The following is a 25,591-nucleotide window of genomic DNA, read 5'->3' on the forward strand; positions in this document are numbered from 1 at the left end:
CCCTTCCCTCCTCCCCACCTGCTGGGCAAACATCAGACAATTGATCACTTTTGTATCTCAAGGGCCACTGTTGCAGTACTGGGACCAGAAGACGGCATTGTATGCAGGATAACAAAGCACTATTTCTAGAGACGGATCTCAGGGATGTGAAAACAGCTTTGTGTGTCACAGAATGTTCTTCATACAGCTGTTTACACTGGGGGATTTTTACCTGCAAGGAAGTCTGATAGTGAGGATCTCTCTGGTTTTCCGATTTTCCTCATTCCTGTTCAGTAGCTTCCAGGCTCAGTAACTGCCTCCCCAAGTACATCCCCACCCCACCCCAACAAGCAAACAAACAAACAAATGAACTGCCTGGGGAGAAAGTTTTCCTTTCGGTGGATTTCCACATTCCCACCCTCTTCTCCTTTCTCATAATCTGCATGCCTAAGAGTCTTTTAAAAAAGAGAGTTTAATGATGGACCACCCACCTAGCGTGAGGAAGCTGAGACAAATTTAGGACTGAAATGCAGTAACTATGTGATTGCCAGGTTTCAGGTGTAATTACCTCACCTCTTTCTCTAAAGAGTTTCTAATCTCTCCTTCTAACTTTGTATTTTTCTTGTCAGTTTTGTGATTTTATTACTAGTTGTCTCTAAACCTTTCTTAAAACTCTTCATTATGAAACTTTAAAACATATACAGAAGTAGAGAGATTATTATAATGAGCCTCCAAGTTCCCACCACCTGACTGCAACAGTTATGACCCAAGGACAGGCCACCTGTTTCACTAGACCCCACTCATCACCATCCTCCCCAAATGAATTCCTCCGGCAAATCCTAGGCAGCATTATTGTGTCATTGCTAAATCCTCAAAACTGTATGTCTCGAATAGAAAAACTCAAAAACAAAACAAAATCATAACCAAAATACTATTATTACAACTTTAAAATTTAACAAAAATTCTTAACAATACTCAGTCTGTGTTCACATTTTTATGATTGTTTTATAAATATATTTTTACAGTTGGTTTGCTTGAATCCAACCCAAACAAGATCCACAGGTTGGTATTCGCCCTGTAGAGTTTCCCACGATCTAGATTTTGCTGATTTCATTCCCACGTTGTTTAATACAGTGTTCCATACCTTTTATTTTCTGTAAACTTATAGATTAGGATATGAACAATCAGATTCAGGTTCGATTTATTTTGTCAAGCATATTTCATAAGTGATGCTATATACTTCGTTCATATCACTTTACATCAGAAGTCTCATAATATCTCTTTTTCTCTCTTTTTGTGATCCTAACCCTTTGTTAAAATATAAAAGGTGTACAAAAAAAGGAACTAAAATATGTAATTGTTAAACATGTTGCTCCAGGTAACTTCCAATGAGAACTTTGAAAGTAGAGCTGGCTGTGTTTTCTTCTGGGGAACACAGTAACAGACAAGAGCCTGAAACCGCAGCTTGAAGGATGGTATTTATACCTAAGAAACCAGTTTGATGTTGTTTGCTGTGACTTAATGCCTACCCTGATGGCAGTATCTTTATCTAGCCCCCTAACGCAGAGAACAAGATGTCAAGGGCCGGCCCTGAACATTGAGATTATACAGGGAAAGCTTTGGGGCACTGAGCCGACTCGAGAATGGGCAATAGATGGCGCCAGAGAGCCAAAGGTCATCCCCTGTCTATCTTTCCCACTCCATGTCCGCTCAGTTACCAAATCCGGCGGATCTTACTTTCTCAAAAGCTCCAGAAGAAAGGTTCTTAACTCTTCTTTGTGTCATGCACCCTTTTGTCGGACCGGTAAAGTCGATGAACCCCTTCTCAGAAGGATATTTGAAATGCATAAAACATACTTGTACTGAAATACAGTTATCAAAATATTAAAGTAAGATATGGGGTGGCCCTAATAATAGTGTCATTTCAAAATGAACATAAGTGACATTTTGAGATTTCTGTACCGTGATATGAAAATATTTGTGATTTTTAGGGATGACAAAGTCTCAGGTTCTGTTCATATTGTTGTGGAGTGTTTCCTACAAACATAATTGAAAGAAACACTAAATTTCAGCTTAAAGTTTACTGAAAATATGTATTTTTTTTCCTATTTAAGTTCACCTTGGCTTCCTACACTGCCACCACTGTCCTAGGCTCATGTGTTTTACTTTCACCATTACCATGGCCTCTTAATTGACTGCCTTCGACCCCCTCCTCCAGTCCTGCAGTCAGTAAATCAGACCTTGTCACTCCTCAGCATGAAATGCTTCAGTGTACCCCGTGACCTTGAGGATCAGATCTAAGTCCTTTTCGTGGTTCTCAGAACTCTCCGAGACTGGCCCAGTATACAGCCTCGACTCCTGTCATTCTAAACCACTGGCCCTTCCCAGAAACAACCACTTACTTTTCCTTTAAACCTAAGCTTAGGTGTTAGTTCTGAGTCATCTTCTTTGATCCTGACTCATGGAGCTGTGGGCACTGTGCTGGGTGTTGATGACGCAGTACTGGGCCCCCCGGTTCTGCCTTTCAGATCCCTTCTACTGGATCAACCCTGGAGTGCTGGCGCTCATCGCGGTTCTGCCTGTGCTCCTCCTGCAGATCACTGTGGGCCTTGCCTTCCTCTGCCTGCAGCGCAGACTCAGAGGTACAGGCTGGAGGGTGGCTGGCTGGGGGCCCTTCCCTGAAGTCCCTGGTCTCTTGGAGCTTGGTCAGCTAACGTTTATTTTTGAGGGACTTCTGGGTTCAGAACTCCATAACGACAAGTTTTACATCCTACCGAATGTAAATATCATTTAGATAATAGGGCCTTTCATTTCCCTATGAGGTAGGGCTGATATATAATAGCCCCATTTTAGAGAGGAAGCAACTGAGGCCTGGAGTGGTTCAGAGATTTACTCAAGCTGGCACAGCTTATAAGTGGCAGAGCTCAGGCCTAAACCCCTATCTTCTGGCCCCTGAAACATACACAGCAGCTTATGCAACTGGGGGAGTGTGAGCTTCAGAATCAGGCAACTCTGTGCTACTAGGTTTAAATAAAGATACTGTAAGTAAAAGTCCCTACCACATAGTAGGTGTTGTTTCCTCCTTTTCCATCCAACACTGAGGACATGGGTTCAACCGTCTGAAGCTCCTCTCTTGTGCCCAAGAGCTTTCATTTTGAGACTTCTCCCCGCCACCAAGCATTCTCAAAGCCAAAGCCCTCAGGGCCTCCAATTCTCCTCCGCCTCCCATTCCTAAGAGGATAAAGCAGCAAGGATGGCTTGGAGTATATGAAGGGGGATATTGGTGGGATCTTCTCTTCCCTTGACCTCATCCCAGATACTCAGTTACCTCTTCTCCCACATGAGAAAGGTCTTCAGCCCACATGGCTGAGCAGAAAGAACCTGATCAGTGGAGTTGGCCAGCCTGGGTTTAGATCCAGTTCAGACAATGACGGAACTCTCCAAGCCTCAGTTGCCTACTCTGAGTCAAGTAGAGATAACATCCTCCCTCCTACAAGTTATGGGAGGATTAAAGGGGATAGTGTTATGTAAAGCATCTAGTACAGAGCCGGTCACAAAGCAGCGGCTCAACTAAAAACTTAGTTCCTTCCTTCCTCATTCAGATGCGAAGTAGCTTTAGATTTACTAAGTGACAACCCAGCGGGGTGGAGTGACCTTGTGAACTGAGAACCAGCAAGAAAAGGAGCAGAGAGCAGTGGGGGCGGTAATAAAACCTTAGATTCGTTTGGGGCATTGGTGAACATCGCTGTCTACTGAGCTTCTCCACTTTCTTTAACCCAATATTTAACCCAGGCAATAGCCAGGGAATGAGCCTGAACTCCTGCTTTCAAATCTGGTGCTCTTCTCACTCTAAGGGAGTTCATGGGCTACTGAGAAACAACCTGCACAAAGGCCCAAGGCAATGGGTGTGGAGGGGCCCCATCTAGTGCCTGAGCTGGAACTAAAAATGTCGCCTTTTTCTATTTTAGGAAAACTTCCAGCAGAGATGGGTGAGTTCCAGGCACCTTCCCTCCCTATGCCTCCCTCCAGGTCTTCTGGTGTAACTGAAATGGTCATTTTCTCAGACCATCTCTGCCTCTGTCCCAATACCCTGTGCTCCCTTCAGGCGGGAACTTCACTATTAAAACTCCTATAACCAGTCATAGAGTCTCATTCCTCTTCCCTGCCTTCAGCCAGAGTAGAAGTAAAATCCTACAGCTTCCTTTCCTCCATCGTGCATCACTTACAATTTAAAGTGACTAAATAACAAAGGCTCAGAGGAGAAAAGATTGTTTCGAGTGCCATACTAATAATCCCTTTCCATTTGTTCTTTCAGAGAATCTCCACCGGACTTTTGGTAAGTCCTGGGGTACCCAGCCCCCCAGGTCAGCTTGGTGCTTCACTCGGCTCCTGTTACCTGGGGATGTAAGGACCCCTGGCTTCTGGTTGGTTTCCTCGCTCTTGTTCTTTCTTTGAATGTCATCATCTGCACCTAGGATGGGTTAGATAATAGCAAACACTTACATTACGCTTTCATGTACCTGGCACTGTAACAGCTTCCCAAATGTTAACGTTCTGGGAATTACAAGTACTTTATGTACATTACTTCTTTTTTCAGGAATTACAAAGGGGAGGTAAACAGATCCTTTGCACGTCAACTTGATGTCTAGTTGGGGAGGTGATACATATACATAAATTACTGGAGAACAAAGTACATATACATCACCGACAACTCACAGAGGAAGGAGTTTTCACAGTACAGAATGAGTAACTACATGTGACTCCTCAGGGAAGGCGACTTGGGGGAAGAGTGAAGACATCAAACCCCACTAGAATGTTGGCCTGGACTTCCTGGTGGTCCACTGGTTAAGACTCTGCACTTCCACTGCAGGGGGTGAGGGTTCAATCCCTGGTGGGAGAACTAAGATCCCGAATGCCATGCAGCAAAAAAAAAAAAAAAAAAAAAGAATGTTGGCCCTAGGACATCTGTCCTTTTTATTCACTGCAGATTGTCCAGTGCCTAACGACAATGCCTACAATAGAAGGGCACCCAAATATTTGTTGAATGGGTGTTGCAGAAATTATAAGATGGTCCCTGCTCTGAGCAGACTTCCTGAACAGCCTCTCCTCCTGAGGCTGGAGGTGCCCCTGGCTCCACGCTAGCATTTAATCAGTGTGCAGGAAAAACAACACACATAGTCTGCAACTCAAAGGGAAGGAGCAGGATCTTTGTTTTACAGGATTCAAAAAAACAAAGGTCTTAACTTTTTGTACTCTTTGGCAATCTGGTGAAGCCTCATGGACCCCTCCCTTCCCAAAATGTTTTGAACTGTACACATAAAATATAACACATAGGATTACAAAGAAAACCATTGTTTTGAAATAGTTTTCGAAATATAAACCAATTTGTGATAAAGTAACAAATGTACATTAAATAATATACACTAAATACAAAATATACATTAAATAATAAAATGTAGCAGCAGGTCTAATAATTTGGTGATTTCAAAATATTGATAAACAGTATACTGAGATTTCTGCAACAACTTTGAAGGGAATGTTTCCATTGGTGATAAAGTCACAGGTACTGCCGATAACTGGTTTGTTAGCTACATTTTTAGTGTAAGAAAATGCTAAATTCAGTTTGAAGTTAGTGAAAATAAAAATGGAATGCTTTTCTCATCCAAATTCATGAACTCCCTGGACTCTATCCACAAACTATTTTGGAACCCAGGTTAAGAACCTCCCCCCTCCACCACCCAAAATAAACCCAATAATAAATGGAGAGGGGTGGGTGGGACACAAGGGGGAACACATGTTAATCCTGTTTGTTCTGTGGCAAACGATTCAGATCCCCACTTCCTGAGGGTGCCCTGCTGGAAGATAACCCTGTTTGTAATCGTGCCATTTCTCGGACCCCTGGTGGCCTTGATCATCTGCTACAACTGGCTACATGGACGACTAGCAGGTGCAGTGCTGGGGCAGCAAACAGGACCACTGGGCAGCAGGGGATCAAGCCAGCCCTGAGTGGGAAACATAAATAAAGAGGGTGGATGGAACCAGGGCTCAAGATTCAGAGCTGGAATTTCCTTCCTGCTCTGTACACATGGCCAACTCCAGGCTCCTCAGAGAATCCATAAAGAGCCACTTACTGAGATCTGTGGGGTCCCTTAGTGGAAAGGGGGGGGTGACTATGAATTCCACAGGGAGGATGTGGGAGGAGTTAGTCATCTTCCACTCATCACCTATTTCTCTTTGTTTTCAGGGCAATTTCTTGAAGAGCTAAGTAAGTTTTCTTCTCTTTCTTATAAGCTGAGAGCAAAAAAAAAAAAAAAAAACAAGGAAAGCAGCAAGGGGAAGAGGGGGCTACTGAGGGAGCAAAATCCCAAAGGAAAGGAAGGGCTGGTGAGCCTGGCTGGAGGGAGGATTCCTCCTCCACCTTCGTGCTCCAAAGCAAGAATCCCACTCCAGCTGGCCTCCTTTCTCAATTGTTCCCTACAGCAGCTGCCCTGGGCCTCCCCTCCAAGGCCAGATGACTCCACAGGGCTTTCTTCTCCCTGGTGTGACAGTTTCATGACAGAAACTGTTGACAGCTTTTTCAAGTCATTTTCTCCTCCTTCTAGGAAACCCCTTCTGAACGATGTCGCATCTTGGCAGGGTGGAGAAGAGCCTGGTTGGCCCAAAGACTGGTCCTCGGGGATGTCACATCCATCAAGTTGCACTCACTGGCCTCTTTGCTGTGGGAACATTCCAATCTGCACTTGCAGGAACGCTCTGAATTCCAAATAGGATCAACTTCTCTTCTGTCATCTACTTTGTCTCTCCCTTTCCCCAGCTCCTTCCTTCCTCTCCCCCTTTATGCTGCCCACATATTTCTACTCCTTGGTCTATCTTCCATCTGGAAGCCCTCTCTGGTTACAGCCAGGCAGCTGCTCTTCTCTCCATCAGAGGGCACCTGTGCTGCAGAGTAACACAGACAAGAGGGTCTCTGCCATGAACCTCCTCACTGCAAATTATAGCACACCAACTTTGCAAATGGTGGTCGTTTCTTCCAAGATCTCAGCCCTGCTGGGAAGGAGCAGGAAAAGTCCAAAACATCCAAGACAGCGCCAAGTGACCTGCAGAGTGAGGACATGGGGAGCCCTAACCAAAAACAGGAGATGGGGAGAAACCCGCAAAACACTGGCCAGAGCTCCATCTTGCCCCCGCAGCCTACCAAGGTGCCAGGGGAGCAAGGGGTGAGAACTGGGCCACACACCTGCTTTAAAATGCCTCCCTTCTACATCTGGCCCAGATGGGTCCCACACTCTCTCCCCCACTCATCTTTTTTCTCCCATCTTCATATCTATTGGAGTGTCCACTGTTGTCTTCAACAACTACTACTTGATGGTCTGTCAGACACAAAGAAACAAGCTGGGTGCTAATTAATAATACTACAAGTTTCCATGTGCCACCTCTTGTCCCTTTTCCTTTCTGTACTTCCTTCATTATTCCTTCACCTCTCTCTTCCTCTACCCCAGTCTCCTTACCCTGGAGGTTAGCCCTCAGGAAAACCAAACAGAGAAAGACCTTGGGTGGAAAGGCCATTTATTTACATTCCAAGACCTTCACTGCCTTATCTGCTTTCTTTCCTCTGCTGCCTTCTCCCCTCCCTTCCTTCCCTCTCCTGAGGGTATGGATCCAGGAGAAAGATCCGTCTCCTCCCCTGCCACAGTGGGCGCATCGGGAAAGAAGCCAAGCGACTGACCCAGGATCGCCCAGCATTTATGGGGACTGCCCAGGCAGAGCCCCTTGCCCCTGTAGCCCCCCCAGTGACCCAAAAGGTCCTCTTTCTCCCCAAAGCAGACGTCGCAGATAGGGCAACAGTAGAGCTTCTGCTTCCAGTGAGTCTGCTGGTGCCTGACCAGCCCAGAGAATAAAGTGAAGGACTTGCCACAGTGGAAGCAGCAGTTGGACTGCTCTGTGAAGTGGGCCTTCTGGTGGCTGGAGAGACAGCTTTTCTTGCTAAAAGTCAAGGGACAATGAGGGCAAGAGAAGACCTTGAGTCTTGAAGGCTTTCCTGGGTGAGAGCTGGACTTGGCATCCAGGCAGGCGGTTCTCGTGTTGGCTGCCTGGGTCCTGGTCACAGGCTCTGTAGTTGTAACGACTGGGTGCTGAGCCTTCCCAGTGACTACCTGGTTCTTGGTTGCAGGTGCCGGGCTCCTGTCTATAGATGGCTGGGTCTGAGCCTCGGGACCGGCGGTTTTAAATGAGGGTCCTTGGGTCCCGGCCACTGGTGCATTGTTTGCAGTTGCCAGCCCCTGGAATCCAGCTGTGTTGTCTGGAATCTTCAGGATATGCTTCTGGTTTCCAGCCCCCAGCTCCTGGCCTTGGTGTATCTTCTGGTGGCGTTTGAGCTCAGACTGGTCCCGAAAGCACTTCCCACAGAAGGGACACGAGTGGGGCCGGTAACCCAGATGGACACGGCGGTGACGGCTCAGTCCAGAAGCATCACAGTAGGTCTTGTCACAGAGCGAGCAGCAGAAAGGCCTCTCCCCAAGGTGCTTGCGCCGGTGGTAGCTGAGGTCCTTGGGGTTCAGGAAGGACTTCCCGCACTGGCCGCAGCTGTGAACAAACTGGTGGTTGTAGAGGCTGGAGCGCTTGCTGAAGCACCTGCCACAGGTATGGCAGGTAAAGGGTGGCCCAGCCCAGGATGCTGGGAACACTGCTGTCCTGTCCAGGGACCCAGCTGGAGCAGAGGATGGGCCTGCTCTTCTGCAAGCAAGGGAGACCTTCTTGTCATCGCTATTTCCCTCATCTCCCAAACTCTGACTCTGTTCTTGAAGTTCCTCTCTCTTGCCTCCTGTAGGGAATGAGGAAGAATAGCGAGATTCACCATGACAACCCCGACACAAGCTCTCAGTCCAAGCTACTTCCCCTCTTTCTGCCCTCCCTCTCCCCCCCCCCCGGACATTCACACTCACTCTTAGACCTCAGAGGCCAGAGATAAGAATAAACTTTGGGGTTTTCCAATTAAAAGCAAATAAAAATTTAACTGGAATCTTCCAAAAATATCAGAGATCAAAATTTTAACCACATTTCTTGAAATCCATTTCCTTTCATTTTTTTTTTTAAATTGAAGTATAGTTGATTTACCATGTGTGTTAATTCCTCTCATTTTCAATTTTGTTCGTACTCCCAGACACCCCAGATACCTACAGGTGACCTCATAATATATCATGCAAATTGGGACACTTGAATGACGGGAGGTGCTATTAACAATCAAGCTAGGATGAGAAGCATAAACCAGGACTGTCCTGGCAAACCAGGAGTGTGGTCAGCTCAGACTTAAATTTCTCTCAAGTCTTTATTCTACTCTTAAGAACAAGTCTCCCCTGCTCCAACTCAGCATGAAGCTCATCTCCCTTCCCTTTCTTTTCTTTTGGAAAAGACTCTAAAAAAAAAAAAGAAAAATTTATTTACTTATTTATTTTGGCTGCGCCAGATCTTAGTTGCAGCATATGGGATCTTTTAGTTGCGGCACACATGTGGGATCTAGCTCCCCACCCAGGGATCAAACCCGGGACCCCTGCATTGGGAGCATGGAGTCTTACCCACTGGACCACCAGGGAAGTCCCGGAAAGGACTTTTTAATCAAGGCGGTATCACTGACATAAGCAACTGACATGGAATCTCTCCATCTCTAGAAACTGAAGATATTCATTTGTCCTGAATGCTTTAGATACTCATCTTCTTGAAGCCAGGGGACTTGAGCAGATGATGTCAAGGTTTCTTCCAGCTCCACGTCTGACCAGGCAGGAAGGATGCAGGCTCGGGGCGGGTATGCAGACCCCGATCCTCTTAGTCATTTCCATCCTCCCAAGGCATGTCCTGGGTCCTTTTCACCCTCCTCTCTCCTTTGCAATTCTTACCTGAATGAAGGCCTTCTCCGTTTGGGGGACGGAGACCTGCTCTCCACTGTTTCTCTTCTTGTTCAAACTTGGCGATCAGGTCTGGATTAGACAGAAAGATTCTGACTGGGGAGTGGGAAGGAGAGGAAGAGTTGGAGTCCCAGGCTCGGCCCCTTCACACCTGATGGGGATAACAGGCTACCTTCTTCCGTTATCTTTGGTTTAAGAGCCATAATCTGGGACACTTAGGTGCAGGGAGGAGACACGCAAAAGGCCAGCTCTTAACAAAGTGCCTGGTATATAATAGGAGTGACTCAGTAAATACTAGTTGGATGAATAGGCAGATTTGCATACTTTGAGAACATTATCGTCATGTCACAAGCCTTATCTTTGCCTTCATGCAAGCTTTCATTTCTTCTTTCACCCTGAGCCTAGTAACCCAGATCTTGCATACCTGGAACGTATAGAACCAAGGATCAGTGAAGCTAATTGTGAGCTGATCTACCTGCCCAGGGAAACAAGATGTCCCAGAGGCCTGGGACAGAGGGCTTGTAAGGAACCCCAGCCTCTTACCCACAGACATCAGGTTTCTGAAGGTCTCTGACATAACGTCCTGGTAGAGGACCCTCTGACTGGCATCTAGACATTCCCACTCTTCCTGGTTGAAATTCACTGCCACATCCTCAGAGGTGACTGGCTTCTAGAAGAACAGGAGAGATTCAGAGAGTCTGTATATAGACAGACAGACATCCAGTCTCAAGATTCAGACAACTAAGAGAAAAAGAAAAACATGGAAGGAAGGGAGAAATAGGAAAAGACAAGTACAAAGCCAGCAACTTTAATGTACAGACAGGAAAGGAAGGATGGAGAGGAGGGAAGAACAATGTGGGGGGAGAAAGGAGGGGTATATACTGAATATAAGTAGGAAGAACGCAAAGGAAAAAGGCTGCCACTCTGATGAATTTCAGCAAGGACTCCTTGAAGGATGCCAGGGTGGTGTGGAGTCTGAAAAAAAGTCCTTGAAACCCCTTCTCCTGAGTGCTGTTTATCTTGGAACACTCTTGAGATTCCATTTGTTCTGTAGACAGGATAATGGATGAAAGAGCTCCTGGAGTCCAGGACCCAGCCCCTCCCTCTGTCTCTCGCTTGGTCTCCTCACCTTCACCCACGCCTTCCACCAGCATTCTCCCTTCACGGCTTCCTGCAGGGCCTCCTCATCCACCTGAGGGAGCAGCTTCTGTACAGGTTCAGTTGGCTTCAGCAGGTCAAACACCACCTCTTCCCTGATGTCTCTTTCTAGCTTTATCCACTCCTGGTCTGGCCCCCAAGGCTGACTGGGCTCCTTCCTGGGGCTATCTACCTCCCAGTGACTGAGCAGATGGAGAGACTTTGAAAAGGCCCCAGGGTTTGATGTGGCCTCCAGTGGCAAAGGTATCTGCTCCAGGGGGCTGTCTTCCTTTTTTGTCCTGCTGTCCAAATTCTCCTCTTTCACAGCTGAGAACATCTTTGATTCTCTCCAAGCCTAGGCCACAGAGTTCAGGAACCTGGTCACCCTCGGCTCAGCAGCCGCTGTTCAGTAATGCCAGCTTGGGGCTCGGAAGGCGTCGTCTGCCTTCTGCTTCACCCTGTTTCTAGCCGCTGGCTGGTGCCCACCTCTAGGAACCTGAGGTCAGAGAGAAATCGTATCAGCAAGAGGGGGAGTGAGTGAGGAACAGCAGTTTCCTAATTTGGTCAGGGAACACCAAGAGTTACTGAACTCCTGCTTTGTACCTAAAACCCCTCAGCACTGCCCCATGAGGTAACAATTAATGACCCCATTTTAAGGAACCTAAAGTAGAGATGCTAAGTAATGTGCTCAAGGATACTCCCGGTCCACAGCAGAGTTTGTGTTCAAAGCCTTGACTCTACCACTGAGGACATGATTTCCACTGTCCCAAAGCCCTCTCTAGAGCAACATCACGGTATTCTGGAAAGAAAGCATGTGCCTGAGGTAACCAGCCCTGGATCTGCCACAAACCACCTTGTACAAGTTTCTTCATTCTGATCTGGTTTTATTGGAAAGTAAGATTAAAGGAGACTCTCTAAGATCCCATCCAGGACCCAAAAATATACGATTCTGTGGATTTTTAATACATACAGATACTTGTAAAGAATGATAATGGAGGGACTTCCCTGGTGGTCCAGTGGTTAAGAGTCTTAGCTCTCACTGCAGGGGGCATAGGTTTGATCCCCGGTCCAGGAACTAAGATCCCACATGCCTTGAGGCATGGCCAAAAAAAAAAAAAGAATGATAATGGTAACAACCCAACAGCAAATGCTTCTGCAGGGCTCCCAAGGAGCCTGGCGCTGGGCTGCCTGCCCAGCCCAGGAAGTTCCTGCTCTGCCCACACGTGGCTGAACTCCCACCTCCTCCTACTGACAGCCACTCACCCCGCTTCTCCTCCCTCCAGATGGAATGAAAAGAATGAAGACATAAAAACCTGTTGACTTTCTTCCTTTCACTTCTTTGAAAGGTGGTAGAATTGAAAATGCCAGCAAGGAAAAGGGCATTCAACAATGGAGTTAGTGGGATAGCTAAAAAGAAAGCTGACAGGAAAGGCGCATTCCTGGGAGGTGAAGTTGAGTCCCTCCTTCCCTCCCTCCCTTCCTTTCTTTCAAGACCATCACAATCATCGCGTGAGAGGGGCAGGTCTGGATTATTCTCCTACTCTCCAGCCAAACACAATGAAAGTAACACTTTAAAACAGTCTCAGTAATAGTATCCTCAAGGTCCTGGCTTTCCCGTTCTCCCGCAGGAAAGACCCACCCCTGTCAGTCATTCTCAAAAAGCTGCAGGTGGTAGCCTGAGGCCCTCGGTCCAGATTCTAAGCTGGTTCTCTGGTTTGGGAAGGGAGCATGACTATGGAGACTGAAATTTCTGGCAGCTGCTGCCTGCCTCTGGCACTTTTATCTCGCTAGTACTTTCTACATCCACACGCCCCAGAGCTCAAGCCGGCTGGGCCACGATGGAAAGAGGCTGGATATAACTCAACAGACTTTCGGCGCAGACCGGTTTATCTGTTCCCGGCCCGTCCCTGCCCTTCCAGAATGTAAATTCCTCGAGGGAATGTGTCGCCATTTTCCAGTTCTCTGAGTCCACCCAATCTCTCTCTAACCCCAAACCCGTCCATGGTTTCCCATAGCAATTCTGAGAACGACCGAAATCCCCACCACACCTGCCAGGCTTCGTGGGGTCCGCCCTCGCCTCCCCCCACCGTGGTGTTCCAGCCACTATTGTTTTCTGCCTTTCGGCCAAGCAAAAAGACCCTCGGGCATTAGCCCTTCTCACCCGGTCTTCGGGTCTCTGCTCTGTCCTCAAGGACCCTTTGCAGCTCCTGCCCAGCTCTGCCGGACCAGATCGCGAGCCCACAGGGCGTACCTCCCGTCACTGCGCGCCCAGCCCCACACTCCGGTCTCGGGGCCTCCCGCGGGCAGGGACGGAGAGTTTCGCTCACCACTGCGTGGCACGCTCGTTAATACCCACTGGTTGGGGTTTCTGTGCGCTGAACTGGTCCCGTTGACTGGGACGGCACTGCCCTATGCCTGTCTGCCCCGAAACTTCGTTGCTGGGATCCCGACTTTTTCAGCACGTGCCAGGAGCCCGTCCTCTTCGCCGAGTCCCCCACGCGGCCGGAGTGGTCGGCGCCCTGGGCCATACCCTAACCCAGGTTTCCCCATGGGCCCCAGGGGTTGGAAGCTCCCCCAAGATGCGGGGCGCGATGCTCCCCTCGCCTGCCGAGGTCAGGGGCGGAAGGTTGCGGCACAAAGACCCTTCACTAACTTCCACCACCGCGAGCTCAACTACCCTCTGTCCTACTCACCCGCCGCTGCCGAGGACCGGGACTTTGGGACGTAGGGTTTCCGAGGGGCCAGCGGCGAGCCCGCTCCACTCCAGCGCACGTTTACCGGCTGCCCAAGACCCCGTCCCGGCCCCACCAGTGCCTGGCACCGGCCTCGCTCTCCTCGCCGGTTTCCGCAAGGCCACCGTGCACCCTGTCGGGTTAAGCTTGTGGGCCCGCCAAGGTCAAGAGTTCACAGTCTAGGAAGCTTAAAAGGAAGAGGACTCGCCCCGCCCCACTAGCCCATTCCTCCTACCAATTGCAGCCGCTGGTCCCACCTAGCGCTCGGATCTCATTCCCAGTCTTAATTTAGTCTTGGGGGGTAAAAAGGATTAAATTACCTCTGATTAAAACACATAATCACCAACCACCATCACCTAGAGCCCAAAGGAGAAAAATGAGACCTTTACGCGCTCCCAGAAAGAGACTTGGAGGCACAAAGCACCTTAAAAAAGCAAAGCAGGGGTTTCTGGTGGCACAGTGGTTGAGAGTCCGCCTGCCGATGCAGGGGACGCGGGTTCGTGCCCCGGTCCGGGAAGATCCCAAGTGCCGCGGAGCGGCTGGGCCCGTGAGCCATGGCCGCTGAGCCTGCGCGTCCGGAGCCTGTGCTCCACAACGGGAGAGGCCACAACGGTGAGAGACCCGCGTACCGCAAAAAAAAAAGCAAAGTCAGGACTGCACTGGTGGCACAGTGGTTAAGAATCCGCCTGCCAATGCAGGGCACAGGGGTTCGAGCTGTGGTCCAGGAAGATCCCACATGCCACGGAACAACTAAGCCCGGGGGCCACGACTACTGAGCCTGCGCTCTAGAGCCTGCGAGCCACAACTATTGAGCCTGTGCTCTAGAGCCCACAAGCCACAACTACTGAGCCCGTGAGCCACAGCTACTGAGCCTGTGCACCACAACTATTGAAGCCCACGCGCCTACAGCCCGTGCTCTACAACAAGAGAAGGCACCACAAGGAAGAGAAGCCCCTGCTTGCTGCAACTAGAGAAAGCTTGTAAGCAGCAAGGAAGACCCAATGCAGCCATAAATAAATAAAATAAAATAAAATAATTTAAAAAAGAGGGAAAGAAAGAAAAGTGAAGGCAAACCACTGCGACTTAAATGGTGACAGCAGATAGAGGTAGGAGAGCAGAGAGGATATGTTCAGGTCAAGTTCTACTTACCTTGGCCACTTACCCAAACCCAGTTTGACCTTTATCAGTAATGCCTTTTTTTTTTTTTTAAATCAGCTCAACGGAAATCACATTTATTTCCTTTCCACTTAATTAGCATTTACCATATACCATTTTGTATCATGATCATACTTTTTTTTTTTTTTTTTTTGCGGTACGCGGGCCTCTCACTGTTGTGGCCTCTCCCGTTGCGGAGCACAGGCTCCGGACCCGCAGGCTCAACGGCCATGGTTCACGGGCCCAGCCGCTCCGTGGCATGTGGGATCCTCCCGGACCGGGGCACGAACCCGTGTCCCCTGCATCGGCAGGAAGACTCTCAACCACTGTGCCACCAGGGAAGCCCCTATGATCATATTTTATATTTCACATTGGCATGGGGTTTTGCAATTTACAAAAAAAAAACCTTGTAAACATAGCCTCCATTAAATCCCCACAAACATCTTGTGAGGTAGGAATTTGTTATTCTGCCTTCACAGATGAGGAAACAGGCTCAGAGATGTTGAGCCTTGCCAAAGCCCACATCTGGCTGTACTGGGACAGGAAACCAGATCCCCTGCTTTCAAGTCTGTACGCTGGAGTCTTGGATCCATGGTTAGTACTGGATGGCTGGCAGATGCAGGTTTTAAATCTCTTAGTGTTCCCAAGGTACCTGACCCTGTGATCTGCCCTTGTGGACAGACCATTCATGTGGGTGGGCTGAGGAGGCTCCCACAGGGTCAGATGGAGACAGTAGTCTGGTGGAGATGGTGATGGAGGCAGCCTGTGCTCAGTGGCACCCCTTAGGGTTCTGGACCTGCCACCTTCCTAACATGGTTACTGGGTACACTCATCTTGAAAAGCAGCATCAGCTTGCTACTGGGCTCCTATCGAAACTAAACACCCGACCCATGGAGGCCTTCTGACACTCTAGCTTAATGCTCACATTTGGGGGTAGGTCAACTTGGACTCAACTTCTAACAAAGTGGGAAGGACCCAATAATCCTCATTTGGAAATGGTATATTTAAGGATGTGGCCTGGCTTCAACATCTCTACTTTACATGGAAAATTGGCAGATATCCCTCTGGGAAAAACTTTATCCCCTACTCTGCCAACTGAAGCAAAGCTGCTGGTTCCATGGGGCTCTCAGTTCACAGAGATTCCCCTAAATGCCTGGCCCTGGTTCACTGTGGTTCGGCTAGGCTGAAACCCAGCGCTGTCCCTGGCTGATGCAGCCATTCAACCTCATTGCCAGTGATGCAGAGCCAAAAATGGACGCTGTCGCTCCTCTTGGTGGGCAGAACACAAGGCCATTTCATAGCTCTCGCCAATAACCTCTTTGATCAACCTTCCTATAATTTTACTGACTCTTGTGCTGTTGCCTACCTATGTGGTATGCCACTTGAAAAACTAGACTGGTGAGACATCTGTCTTTGGAGCTGCAAACTGTGGAAATAAACCATAACTGCTTATCTAACCATCTGAGTCACTCAGGTGAATGCCCACAAGAAGAGCGTGGTTGCTGATGGAATTGACTGGAATCAAGCTGCTGATGGAAACATGTTTTGTGAAGACAGTCCCCACTGCTGCCTGAGTTGATCATCATACTAGACATGGCAAGACATTCACCATCATAGACTGGGCACAAAGTAAAGAACTCAGTTTCTGATTTGGACTTGCAATTACTGCCAAAAGTTGACTTGTCTTACGATGAGGGAGGCCACATAGCAAGGGCCATTGTCCTCATGTGCTCCTGGCAGATGGACTTCATTGGCTCTTTGACCCCCCTCAAGGGCTATCAGTGGAGCCTCACCACTGTTGACACTGTAGGGTACAGTGCTGCTATTCTAGCCCAGCCTTCTCCATCCATACCATTGTGCCCCTTGAAACTAATCTGTGCCATGTGTTTGGCCTCCCAGAAAACACAGCAATGGTTTGCCTTTTATTTGCCTATGCTAAATGGCCTTGCTGATCTGCTTACCATCCCCCTTGAAGGATAAAATGTACTCCTGTTCAACCTTACTGTAATTTGTAGTGCTACTCCAATGAAAGACTTTATAATCAGTTCTATTTAAAACAACACACCAACCTTGTACACCTTATATCCTGAGGCTCAATTTTCAAGCCGCTATGACTTCCATGTTTAAAGATAATATCAGGCATGCTTTAATGAGTTCAAATTCTTATCTCATGTAACTGACTCAGTATGAGGGTTATAGTAATCATCTGCTTTGTCTCCTGCCCTTGTGACCTGATAAGCTCTGTTTCTATTTTGGACTTTCTTAATCCTCCACTATTGGTTCAACTCAGCCTAAGACTCAGACTTGTCCCATCCCTAGTGGAACCCAATTCAATAGTTCTACGTCCCGGATTTGTCAGTGCTTCTATTCCTATTCTTGTGTTTTATCCTGAGTCTTATAACTGTTTGTTTATCTTATTCCTTTGGTACCCTACTCCAGTTCCTTAAATGGGTTCCATTGGTTCCCTTGACTGATCTCCAACTTCTAAGGACTGTTACTCTTCCTTGGCCTCTTGTTTTCTGTGTCATGCGTTCTTACACTTGAATTGTTGATCCCTCTTGCTGCCAAATGCCTGTCAGGTCTTCTGCCTGTTGTTGGCACCTTCTCCTTTTCGTTCCACCCTTAACTGTCCATTGGATTTAGCCACACGGAGCTCTTTGCTGATGACTCCGTAAAAAGGGATTTGGTGGATTGATGGGCACTGAAACTAGAATGCAGGGAGCTGGTATAGACTTTCTAAGGGACGTGGCTTTAAAGGAGTGCAAAGAAATAGCATAGTAGCTTATTTATTCTTTTTTCAAATTTTTTTGGCTGCACCGCTCAGTTTGTGGGATTTTTCCCTGACCAGGGATTGAACCTGGGCCCTCAGCAGTGAGAGCACAGAGTCTTAACCACTGGACCATCAGGGAATTCCCACATAGTAGCTTATTTAGATGGGAGAGATTTGAGTACATTTATAGGTCAAAAGGATGGTCCAGCAGTGAATATCTTCATGGTAAACAATTACCAACAGTTATATATTAGGTTACTTTTCAATCCCACTCAACTCAAAGGCTGTATCATTACCCTATTGATTTGAATTTCTAAGTCTTTTGCCTCTGCATCCTGAGGAAGCACATCTTTGCAAGGTATAAAATCTAAAGCTGCAACATGACGATGGAAGACCAGAGAACAGATAGGACAAAAAAGTCTGCATGAGGCAAATCAGGTGGGTAGGAATGAGATTTTCGTATGTGTCCTGGTCAAATTCCAGAAGGAGCAAAGGGAGGGCTAGTTTCTGAACCCAATTTAAGCAACTTCAGCCACCTCATTTCCACACAGAATTTGCCTACAGTGCTTTTTGAATCTCTTCATGGGATTAAGGAGCATCTCAAATATAAAGGAAACTAAACTTATACTAATGTAAGTGAGCAGTGATCTATTATACCTGCAAATATTGTCAAAGACAGAAAACAGATTGTGGGGTTGAAGTCTAGAACACAGGAGTTATATTTATCTAGTGCCATGCTATACAATACAGCAGTCACTTGCCACATGTAGCAATTTAAAATTAATTCAAATTAAGTAAAATTAAAAATTCAGTTCCTCAGGTGTACCAGCCACATTTCAAATGCTCAGTAGCCACATGTGGGAAATGGCTACTGTATTGAAGAGAAAACCTATAGAACAGTTATATTATCGCATAAAGGTCTATGGGACAGTGCTGATCTAGCAATATCCTTGGTAAAGGGTGTCCTGTTAATACAAAAGGGTGGGCAAAGGATTATCACAACTTAAGTATAATATTCCTTAGGTCATCCAGTTTCCATTTCTCTGATTCTCTACTCACCAATTCTGAACCCCAAATTTCCCAACTTTTGGAGGACATCTATTTGAGAGAAGGTGAGTTTGGTTACCTATGAGCGAATCCAAACATTGGGAAGGTCTTGCTTAAGTGGGTGACTGAAAGTGACAAAATATGGAGCTGGAAGTAACATGAGAGATTACTACACTCCATTCTCTGACCTCCTTCCTCCTCACCCTGCTCACCTAGGCCAGGTTAGATGTCCCTCCTCTGTACATACCTGTGCATACCTCTATCATAACCCTATTTTATTATCTGTTTTTAGAGTGATCTATGCCACTAGTTGTAAACTAGCCAAGGGCAGGGATATCTCTTTATTCATCTCAGTAACTAACAATACCTGGTACATAGGAGGTTCTCAAGCTTAAGTTTCTCATACAGAGAAATTGCATGGTACAGTTAGACTTTTATGGCCTGGTTAGCAGTTCCCTGATAAAGGTATGAATGGAAGATAAAAGACCACATAGTGACCTATAGCAGTCTCATCAAGATAACCTTTGAGGTTGCAGGCAGGGGGACTGGAAGAGGCAGATTAGAACAACTCCTTATTCATCATCTTTGTCCAACCCAGGTCTTTCCAACTGGGAAACCCAGCATTTATGAAACATCTAATATATGCTAATGCTTCACAAAAATGAAATTCTCCTATAAATGCTATGAACTATTATTTTCCCACTCTACAGATTAGGAATGAGCATCAAAAAGGATAAGCAACTTGAACAAACACAAGGCAACTAAAAATAGCCAAGCTAGTTTTAAAATCCAGAACTGACACTTCTGTATCAGATATAAATGGGAAAATAGTCACTGAACCCTGTAGAAGAGAACTAGCATTAAAAAAAAAAAAAAAGGGGGCTTCCCTGGTGGCACAGTGGTTGAGAGTCCGCCTGCTGATGCAGATGCAGGGGACACGGGTTCGTGCCCTGGTCTGGTAAGATCCCACATGCCGCAGAGCGGCTGGGCCCGTAAGCCATGGCCGCTGAGCCTGTGCGACCGGAGCCTGTGCTCCGCAACAGGAGAGGCCACAACAGTGAGAGGCCCGCGTACCGCAAAAAAAAAAAAAAGGTTAATTTAAGAGACATGACTTTATCATGAAATCACTGAATCTTTTATTTTTCCTATTTGACTTCTCATAAAGGGTGGTATAGTTAAGAATCTTCTTTGATATGGCTTGATAATTGTACTGTCTTCTCTATTCTGAGATTTTTCCATAAGAATATTCACTTTAATCCGACTGCTACTGCATGGCTGGAAGAGTGGATATGCAATAACGCTTTCATACTCTTTTATCTCTTTCTTTACACTTTCATGCTTCTCACGTATAGGAGGCTGGCTCTGGTCTTTTCTCAAGACTCCTTCCTTGAGTTTTTGCTGTACAAGTTCTCTCCCTCGAATCATGCGTTCCTGGTGAGCTTTAATTTGCATCTGTTCCCTCTCATTTACCTGCTTTCTCCTCTGTGCGTCATGGATGCCATGTACTTCTGGCACAATTTTGGGCAATTTTATTTCACTAGGGCATGGTGGTAATTGTCTAAATGTTTTATTCTTAAACTCTCCGACCTGTTCAGGTCGATGTATGTGCATTTCTACATGTTTCACTTCTCTCTCAGGTACCAAATAATATTGTTTTTTTCCTTCTATGCTTTGGGTTGTTTTCCCCTCCAATCTCTTCTTGATTTCATTGCCTGTCTCTTGTTCTTTCATCATTTCCATTATTCTTTTATTATAATAAGGCTCCGCTTTGGCAAGCCTGTAGTCAAGAGAAAGACCTTGCTCTCTACTGAGTGTTTCATACTCCTCCTGATATTTTTGAATCATCAGTTGTCTTGCTGCTGTTGTATGCACGCCACCTAGATTCTGTCAAAGTGAGGTACAGAATTTTATAATATGACCATCTTTTTACTTTGAACATATTTAAACAGGAGCTTACGCTCACTATTGACACCAAGAAATGACCATGGTCTTTCATTAATTTCGGAGCAATAGTGATTTTACTTCCATCATTCCTAGGTGAGCTTGTGAGCTCTGAAAGTTGGAGTTCTCACCACCAAAATCAGTAATTAGTTTTTTAAAAACATAGGGTTGGAGTTCTAAAAATAATACTTTGTTTTGCAAGTAAAGATTTAACTGGAAAACATTTGCCACTGTGGACACACTACTGGAAAGTGTCACTTGGACAGAAGGATTTTAAACTTAACTTTCCTTCTCCTAGTCATTTCAAACTGTATGATGTTAAGATAATTTATTTACCAAGATTTTTTTCTCCAGTGGGGACAGTTGACCTGCAGCAATCCTAGGGTCTTTAGATACTTTAGCCCAGGACAATCTGTAAGACAAAAAAGCAAAGGTAGATTAGAATGCGGGAGATGTCAGAACAAATCTGCTCTCATACTGACTAAACCAAAAAACCCAATTGTTTTGGTCATGGTCAAGGGTATTTCCCTCAGAAAGAAAAAACCTGGTAATAGGTAGGACTACAGCAGGGCCATTTCCCAATGGGAAACCACTACATTCCTATGGTAACGAATAATGAATGCTCTTTTAATAAGATCATATAAATAAGAGCACATACAGTCATCCCTCGGTATCCACGGACACCGCCCCGCAAGGTCCCTTGGTTCCGGGACTCACCACCCCCACCCCAGATACTAAAATCCATGCCCTAGTCCCTTATATAAAATGGCACAGTATTTGTATACAACCTGGGCACATTCTCCTGTACACCTTAAATTATCTTTCAATTACTTGTAATACCTACTACAATGTAAATATTATGTAAATAGTTGTAAATACAATGTAAATAGTCGTAAGTACAATGTAAACACTATGTAAATAGTTGCCAGTAAGTGGCAAATTCAAGTTTTACTTTTGGGAACTTTCAGGAATTTTTTTTTTTTTCAAATATTTTCCACCCACAGTTAGTTGAATCTGCAGATGGGGAACCCTCAGATATAGAGGACCAACCACAATCCTTTCATATAAACTTAAAGCATACTTCTCCTGTGGACTCAACATGAACCATTCTGAATCTTGTACCAGGGACTGGGCAAGGGAAGAGACAGGCTCCTTGGTGAAGCTTTGCCCAAGCACATCTATGACAGATTGCTCAGTCCCACTGCCTCCTTTGTCTTCTGAGATAATTCTAGACTTCAGTGTTATCAGTTCATTCTCTTTGTGCAGTTTCTTGATCCAGGCCCTCTCTGCCTCTATCACCACATACAGCATTTCTGCCCTATAATCTTTCGTTCTGAAATTCTGTTCTTATTTGATCGCCCACCCCTCTGCTTGCCTGCCTTATTCTGCCCATCATCCTTCACCCTAAATCCATTATGAAACCATTCCCTGTTGATCCGCTTGGGATGAGACTCTGTGGTTACTCTGGGTTTATTTATAGGGACAGTCTGATGGCAACACAAGTGAAGACTACCAACTTTTTGTGTGTCATCCCTGGTTTAATCTGAGCTCACTGTGAGGTCATATTTAAGCCACTGAGGATGCCTGGCATCTCATCTCTATGCCTTTATTTACACCATTTATGGTTTAGAGCATGGGCTTTGAAGCCTTACAGGGCTATGCTTGAATCCTAATTCCACCACTTCCCAGGGTGTGACTCAGGGCAAGTAACTTAATCTCTCTCTAAATCAGTTTCCTCATCTACAAAATGGAGATATAAGACCAAAATTTGCCTCTTGGAGTTATAAAGAACAAATGAGAATTAGATTAAAGAGCCTGGCAAAATGCTTGATATACAGTAAGTTCTCAATAAATGGCAGTTGGGGCTTCCCTGGTGGCACAGTGGTTAAGAATCTGCCTGCCAATGCAGGGGACATGGGTTCGAGCCCTGGCCTGGGAAGATCCCACATGCCACGGAGCAACTAAGCCCATGTGCCACAACTACTGAGCCTGCGCTCTAGAGTCCATGAGCCACAAATACTGAGCCCACTGCCACAACTACTGAAGCCCGTGTGCCTAGAGCCTGTGCTCCGCAACAAGGAGGGCACCACAATGAGAAGCCCGCGCACTGCAACAAAGAGTAACGCTCCGCTCACCACAACTAGAGAAAGCCCACGTGCAGCAACAAAGACCTAATGCAGCCAAAAAAATAAAATAAAATAAAAATTTAAAAAATTAAAAAATAAATAGTGTCCATCTCCACAGGTCAAGCCCTGACTATAAAGTCTTTCCAGTCTACTCTATGTAACAGTGATTTTTGCCACGCTATGAATATGAACACAACATTTTTTATTTCTACAACTCATTTGAAAATCAATCATGGTTTCCACTGTGCTATCTGCATCCATATATCACTTTTAACATTTTGATGATGAAATTCAGACTCATAAAGAGTTGGAACTATAATTTTTCAATCTACAAATACAATGATCTATCTATCATATCAGAAAGGATCTGATAACAAATACTGGATCTCACTGACCTCTTGGGCATATTCTTATTTGCCTGACTACATATACCTATTTTGAGATTTTAAAAATATGACCACCTTACTTTTATTTCTCTGTACATAGTATCTAGCACAGTACTTAACATTAGAGTCTGTAATCCCAAATTCTCAAAATTAATGATTTGTTGATTGGTGATTATCCTCATCACATAATATCTGAGTATCTTTCTCTCTTACATTCCCCATGACACTGTATCTTTTTATTAAAACATTTACCAGTCCTCTTTGTAGTATACAGGCCTATTTGTTTTATATGCCTATCCTGGGCTCTCACATTTTGTCCTATAAGTGTACTTCCATTGCATTCTAATTATTCATTTGTACTCCTTAAGGTCAGAGACCATAGTTTTCAGCTTTGCAGCCCCAACTTCAGCTCCAAGACTGACATAGGTGCTTAATAAATACGAACTGAACAGATTGTGAGCTTTTGTTGGGAAAGGGCCATGCCTTATAATGCTTAGTTCCTTTACTGCATTAGGACAGTATTCAACTCATGGTGGATCTTCACTGAATTTTGTCAAACTTTAAAGGGAAAGTTGGCGAGAAAAGACGGCTGATTTCAATTTCCATTTTCAAAGGAGAAAGACACACAGAGAAGAGAGAATAAAAACTTGCCTACCATCACGGGCTCAGCAACAGACCTCTCCTTGTAGGACAAATTATTATGAGGCTTGTCACTCTCCAGTAGCTTGCTCAGAGTTTTAATCCCCTCACTACTGTGAGTGTTTCCATTATTGCACAGAGAAGTAGATCAAAGCCTCTCTCTAGGAGAGATCACAGCTTGTCTCTTTCAAAGGAGAAAATAGTGATGGCTCCAAAACCTTTATATGTAAGGAGCTTAGCACAACTATCAGGTTGAGCGGGGTTGGATGGACTGAAAGCGAACTAGGAAATTCATTTAGAAGCTGTCCCTTCAGGACAACAAGATTCTATACTTTAGGGACTTCCCTGGTGGTGCAGTGGTTAAGAATCCACCTGCCAATGCAGGGGATACGGATTGGATCCCTGGTCTGGGAAGATCCCACATGCCGCGGAGCAGCTACGCCCGAGCGTCACAACTACTGAAGCCGGCGCGCCTAGAGCCTGTGCTCTGCAACAAGAGAAGGCACCACAACGAAGAGTAGCCCCTGCTTGCTGTAACTAGAGAAAGCCCGCACACAGCAACGAAGACCCAACTCAGTCATAAATAAATAAATAAATTTATTTTTTTAAAAAAGATTCTATTCTTTATTTATTTTTGGCTGCATTGGGTCTTCATTGCTGCACGCGAGCTTTCTCTAGTTGCGGAGAGCGGGGGGCTACACTTTAATGTGGTGTGTGGGCTTCTCATTGCGGTGGCTTCTCTTGTTGCGGAGCACGGGCTCTAAGCATGCAGGCTTCAGTAGTTGTGGCACACGGGCTTAGTTGCTCCACGGCATGTGGGATCTTCCCCGACAAGGGCTCGAACCCGTGTGCCCTGCATTGGCAGGCGGATTCTTAACCACTGCGCCATCAGGGAAGCCCAGATTCTATACTTTAGATGGTAGGTTACAGATGAATTAAAATAGCAAGATTTAAAAAATACATGTCCTCATGCTTTATAAAAGTTCAGGGGAATGTCAGCTGTCCACCTAAGGGATGACGATGATGAAGTAGAGTTGGTCCATGGGAGGCGGGGGACAAGGTGGAAGGGGGTCCGCAACTGAAAGCCAAACTCGACCAAGTCTTACTGAAATCCTACCCAAGGTTGCTCCCTTGACTAATGCTAACCTCCCTCATCTGGCAGGCATCTAAAGAGGAAGGAGTCCCAACCTCTTCTGCTCCGCCACCTCCAAGGTCCTGAGCCCCTTCCCAAGTGTCCTACTTCATCCCTCATCCCTGTTTCCTATCGTGCCTAAGGACTAGATGTTCCTCCTCCGCCTTCACCCTCTCCACTTCCTGCACCGTAAGAAGTCGACTCACCCCTTCCAACGGCCCAGAACAGCCCCCACAGCACGCCAGCCAGGAGGGGCTCTGCAGAGAGCCCTTGCTTAGACCGCGAGGTCCAAGGAGCGCTAGACATGTAACTCCCAGAATGTTTCGCTTTGTTTCTAACCACTGCCCGGCAGCTAAAGAAAAATATCAACTCAGGAACGGAGGAAGTAGTAGTTTTCTCGTCCAAAGAAATTAGTATTCAGTAAGGTTAGTACGATTTTTCAGGAGAAACGCTCCCCGCGACTGCGTCCCTTTAAAATTCGAGACCAATAAAATAAACACCCCAGTACGGGGTCCTGAGGGGAAAAATAACCGGAGGCACATCTTCGATCACCTGTTTCCTTAGCCTACGTCACAGAACCAGGCTGAAGGCGGCGCTAAAACTTTCCTTCAGAGAAGTTCCTCCCCGTCTCCAGGCTCTCGGGACCAC

General features: G+C 46.2%; 2 protein-coding genes and 1 non-coding gene across 6 annotated transcripts in view; 1 reads left to right on the top strand and 2 right to left on the bottom strand.

The window, feature by feature from the left end:
* MOG (myelin oligodendrocyte glycoprotein) overlaps positions 1-6,720 on the top strand; it is a 29,422-nt gene extending 22,702 nt beyond the window's left edge. For 2 of the 3 annotated variants that reach the window (XM_069541100.1, XM_060023386.1), the window contains exons 3-8: positions 2,508-2,621; positions 3,948-3,968; positions 4,295-4,315; positions 5,810-5,926; positions 6,224-6,244; positions 6,582-6,720. In XM_069541100.1, the coding sequence (XP_069397201.1) occupies positions 2,508-2,621; positions 3,948-3,968; positions 4,295-4,315; positions 5,810-5,926; positions 6,224-6,244; positions 6,582-6,595 (308 nt within the window). In that variant the 3' untranslated portion in view covers positions 6,596-6,720. The remainder of the gene's footprint in view (positions 1-2,507; positions 2,622-3,947; positions 3,969-4,294; positions 4,316-5,809; positions 5,927-6,223; positions 6,245-6,581) is intronic. The other variant, XM_060023387.1, reaches the window with a different exon arrangement.
* Positions 6,721-7,560: 840 nt separating this feature from the next.
* On the bottom strand, positions 7,561-25,584 carry ZFP57 (ZFP57 zinc finger protein). 2 transcript variants are annotated; one of them, XM_060023384.2, is made up of 6 exons: positions 25,496-25,584; positions 20,997-21,072; positions 11,008-11,511; positions 10,422-10,548; positions 9,870-9,950; positions 7,561-8,800 (listed from the first exon to the last, which is right to left on the bottom strand). In XM_060023384.2, the coding sequence occupies exons 3-6, from the start codon at positions 11,350-11,352 to the stop codon at positions 7,566-7,568; spliced, it is 1,788 nt and encodes a 595-aa protein (XP_059879367.1). In that variant the 5' UTR covers positions 11,353-11,511; positions 20,997-21,072; positions 25,496-25,584; the 3' UTR covers positions 7,561-7,565. The 2 variants fall into 2 exon arrangements, with proteins under 2 accessions (XP_059879367.1, XP_059879366.1); XM_060023383.2 differs by having other exon boundaries at positions 25,150-25,574.
* Positions 17,739-17,811, bottom strand: TRNAE-CUC (transfer RNA glutamic acid (anticodon CUC)). Its single transcript has one exon. It is a non-coding gene; the product is annotated as a tRNA-Glu (tRNA).
* Positions 25,585-25,591: the final 7 nt, after the last annotated feature.

This window comes from Delphinus delphis, chromosome 10 (assembly GCF_949987515.2).
Source record: "Delphinus delphis chromosome 10, mDelDel1.2, whole genome shotgun sequence".
NCBI classification, from domain to species: Eukaryota; Metazoa; Chordata; class Mammalia; order Artiodactyla; family Delphinidae; genus Delphinus; species Delphinus delphis.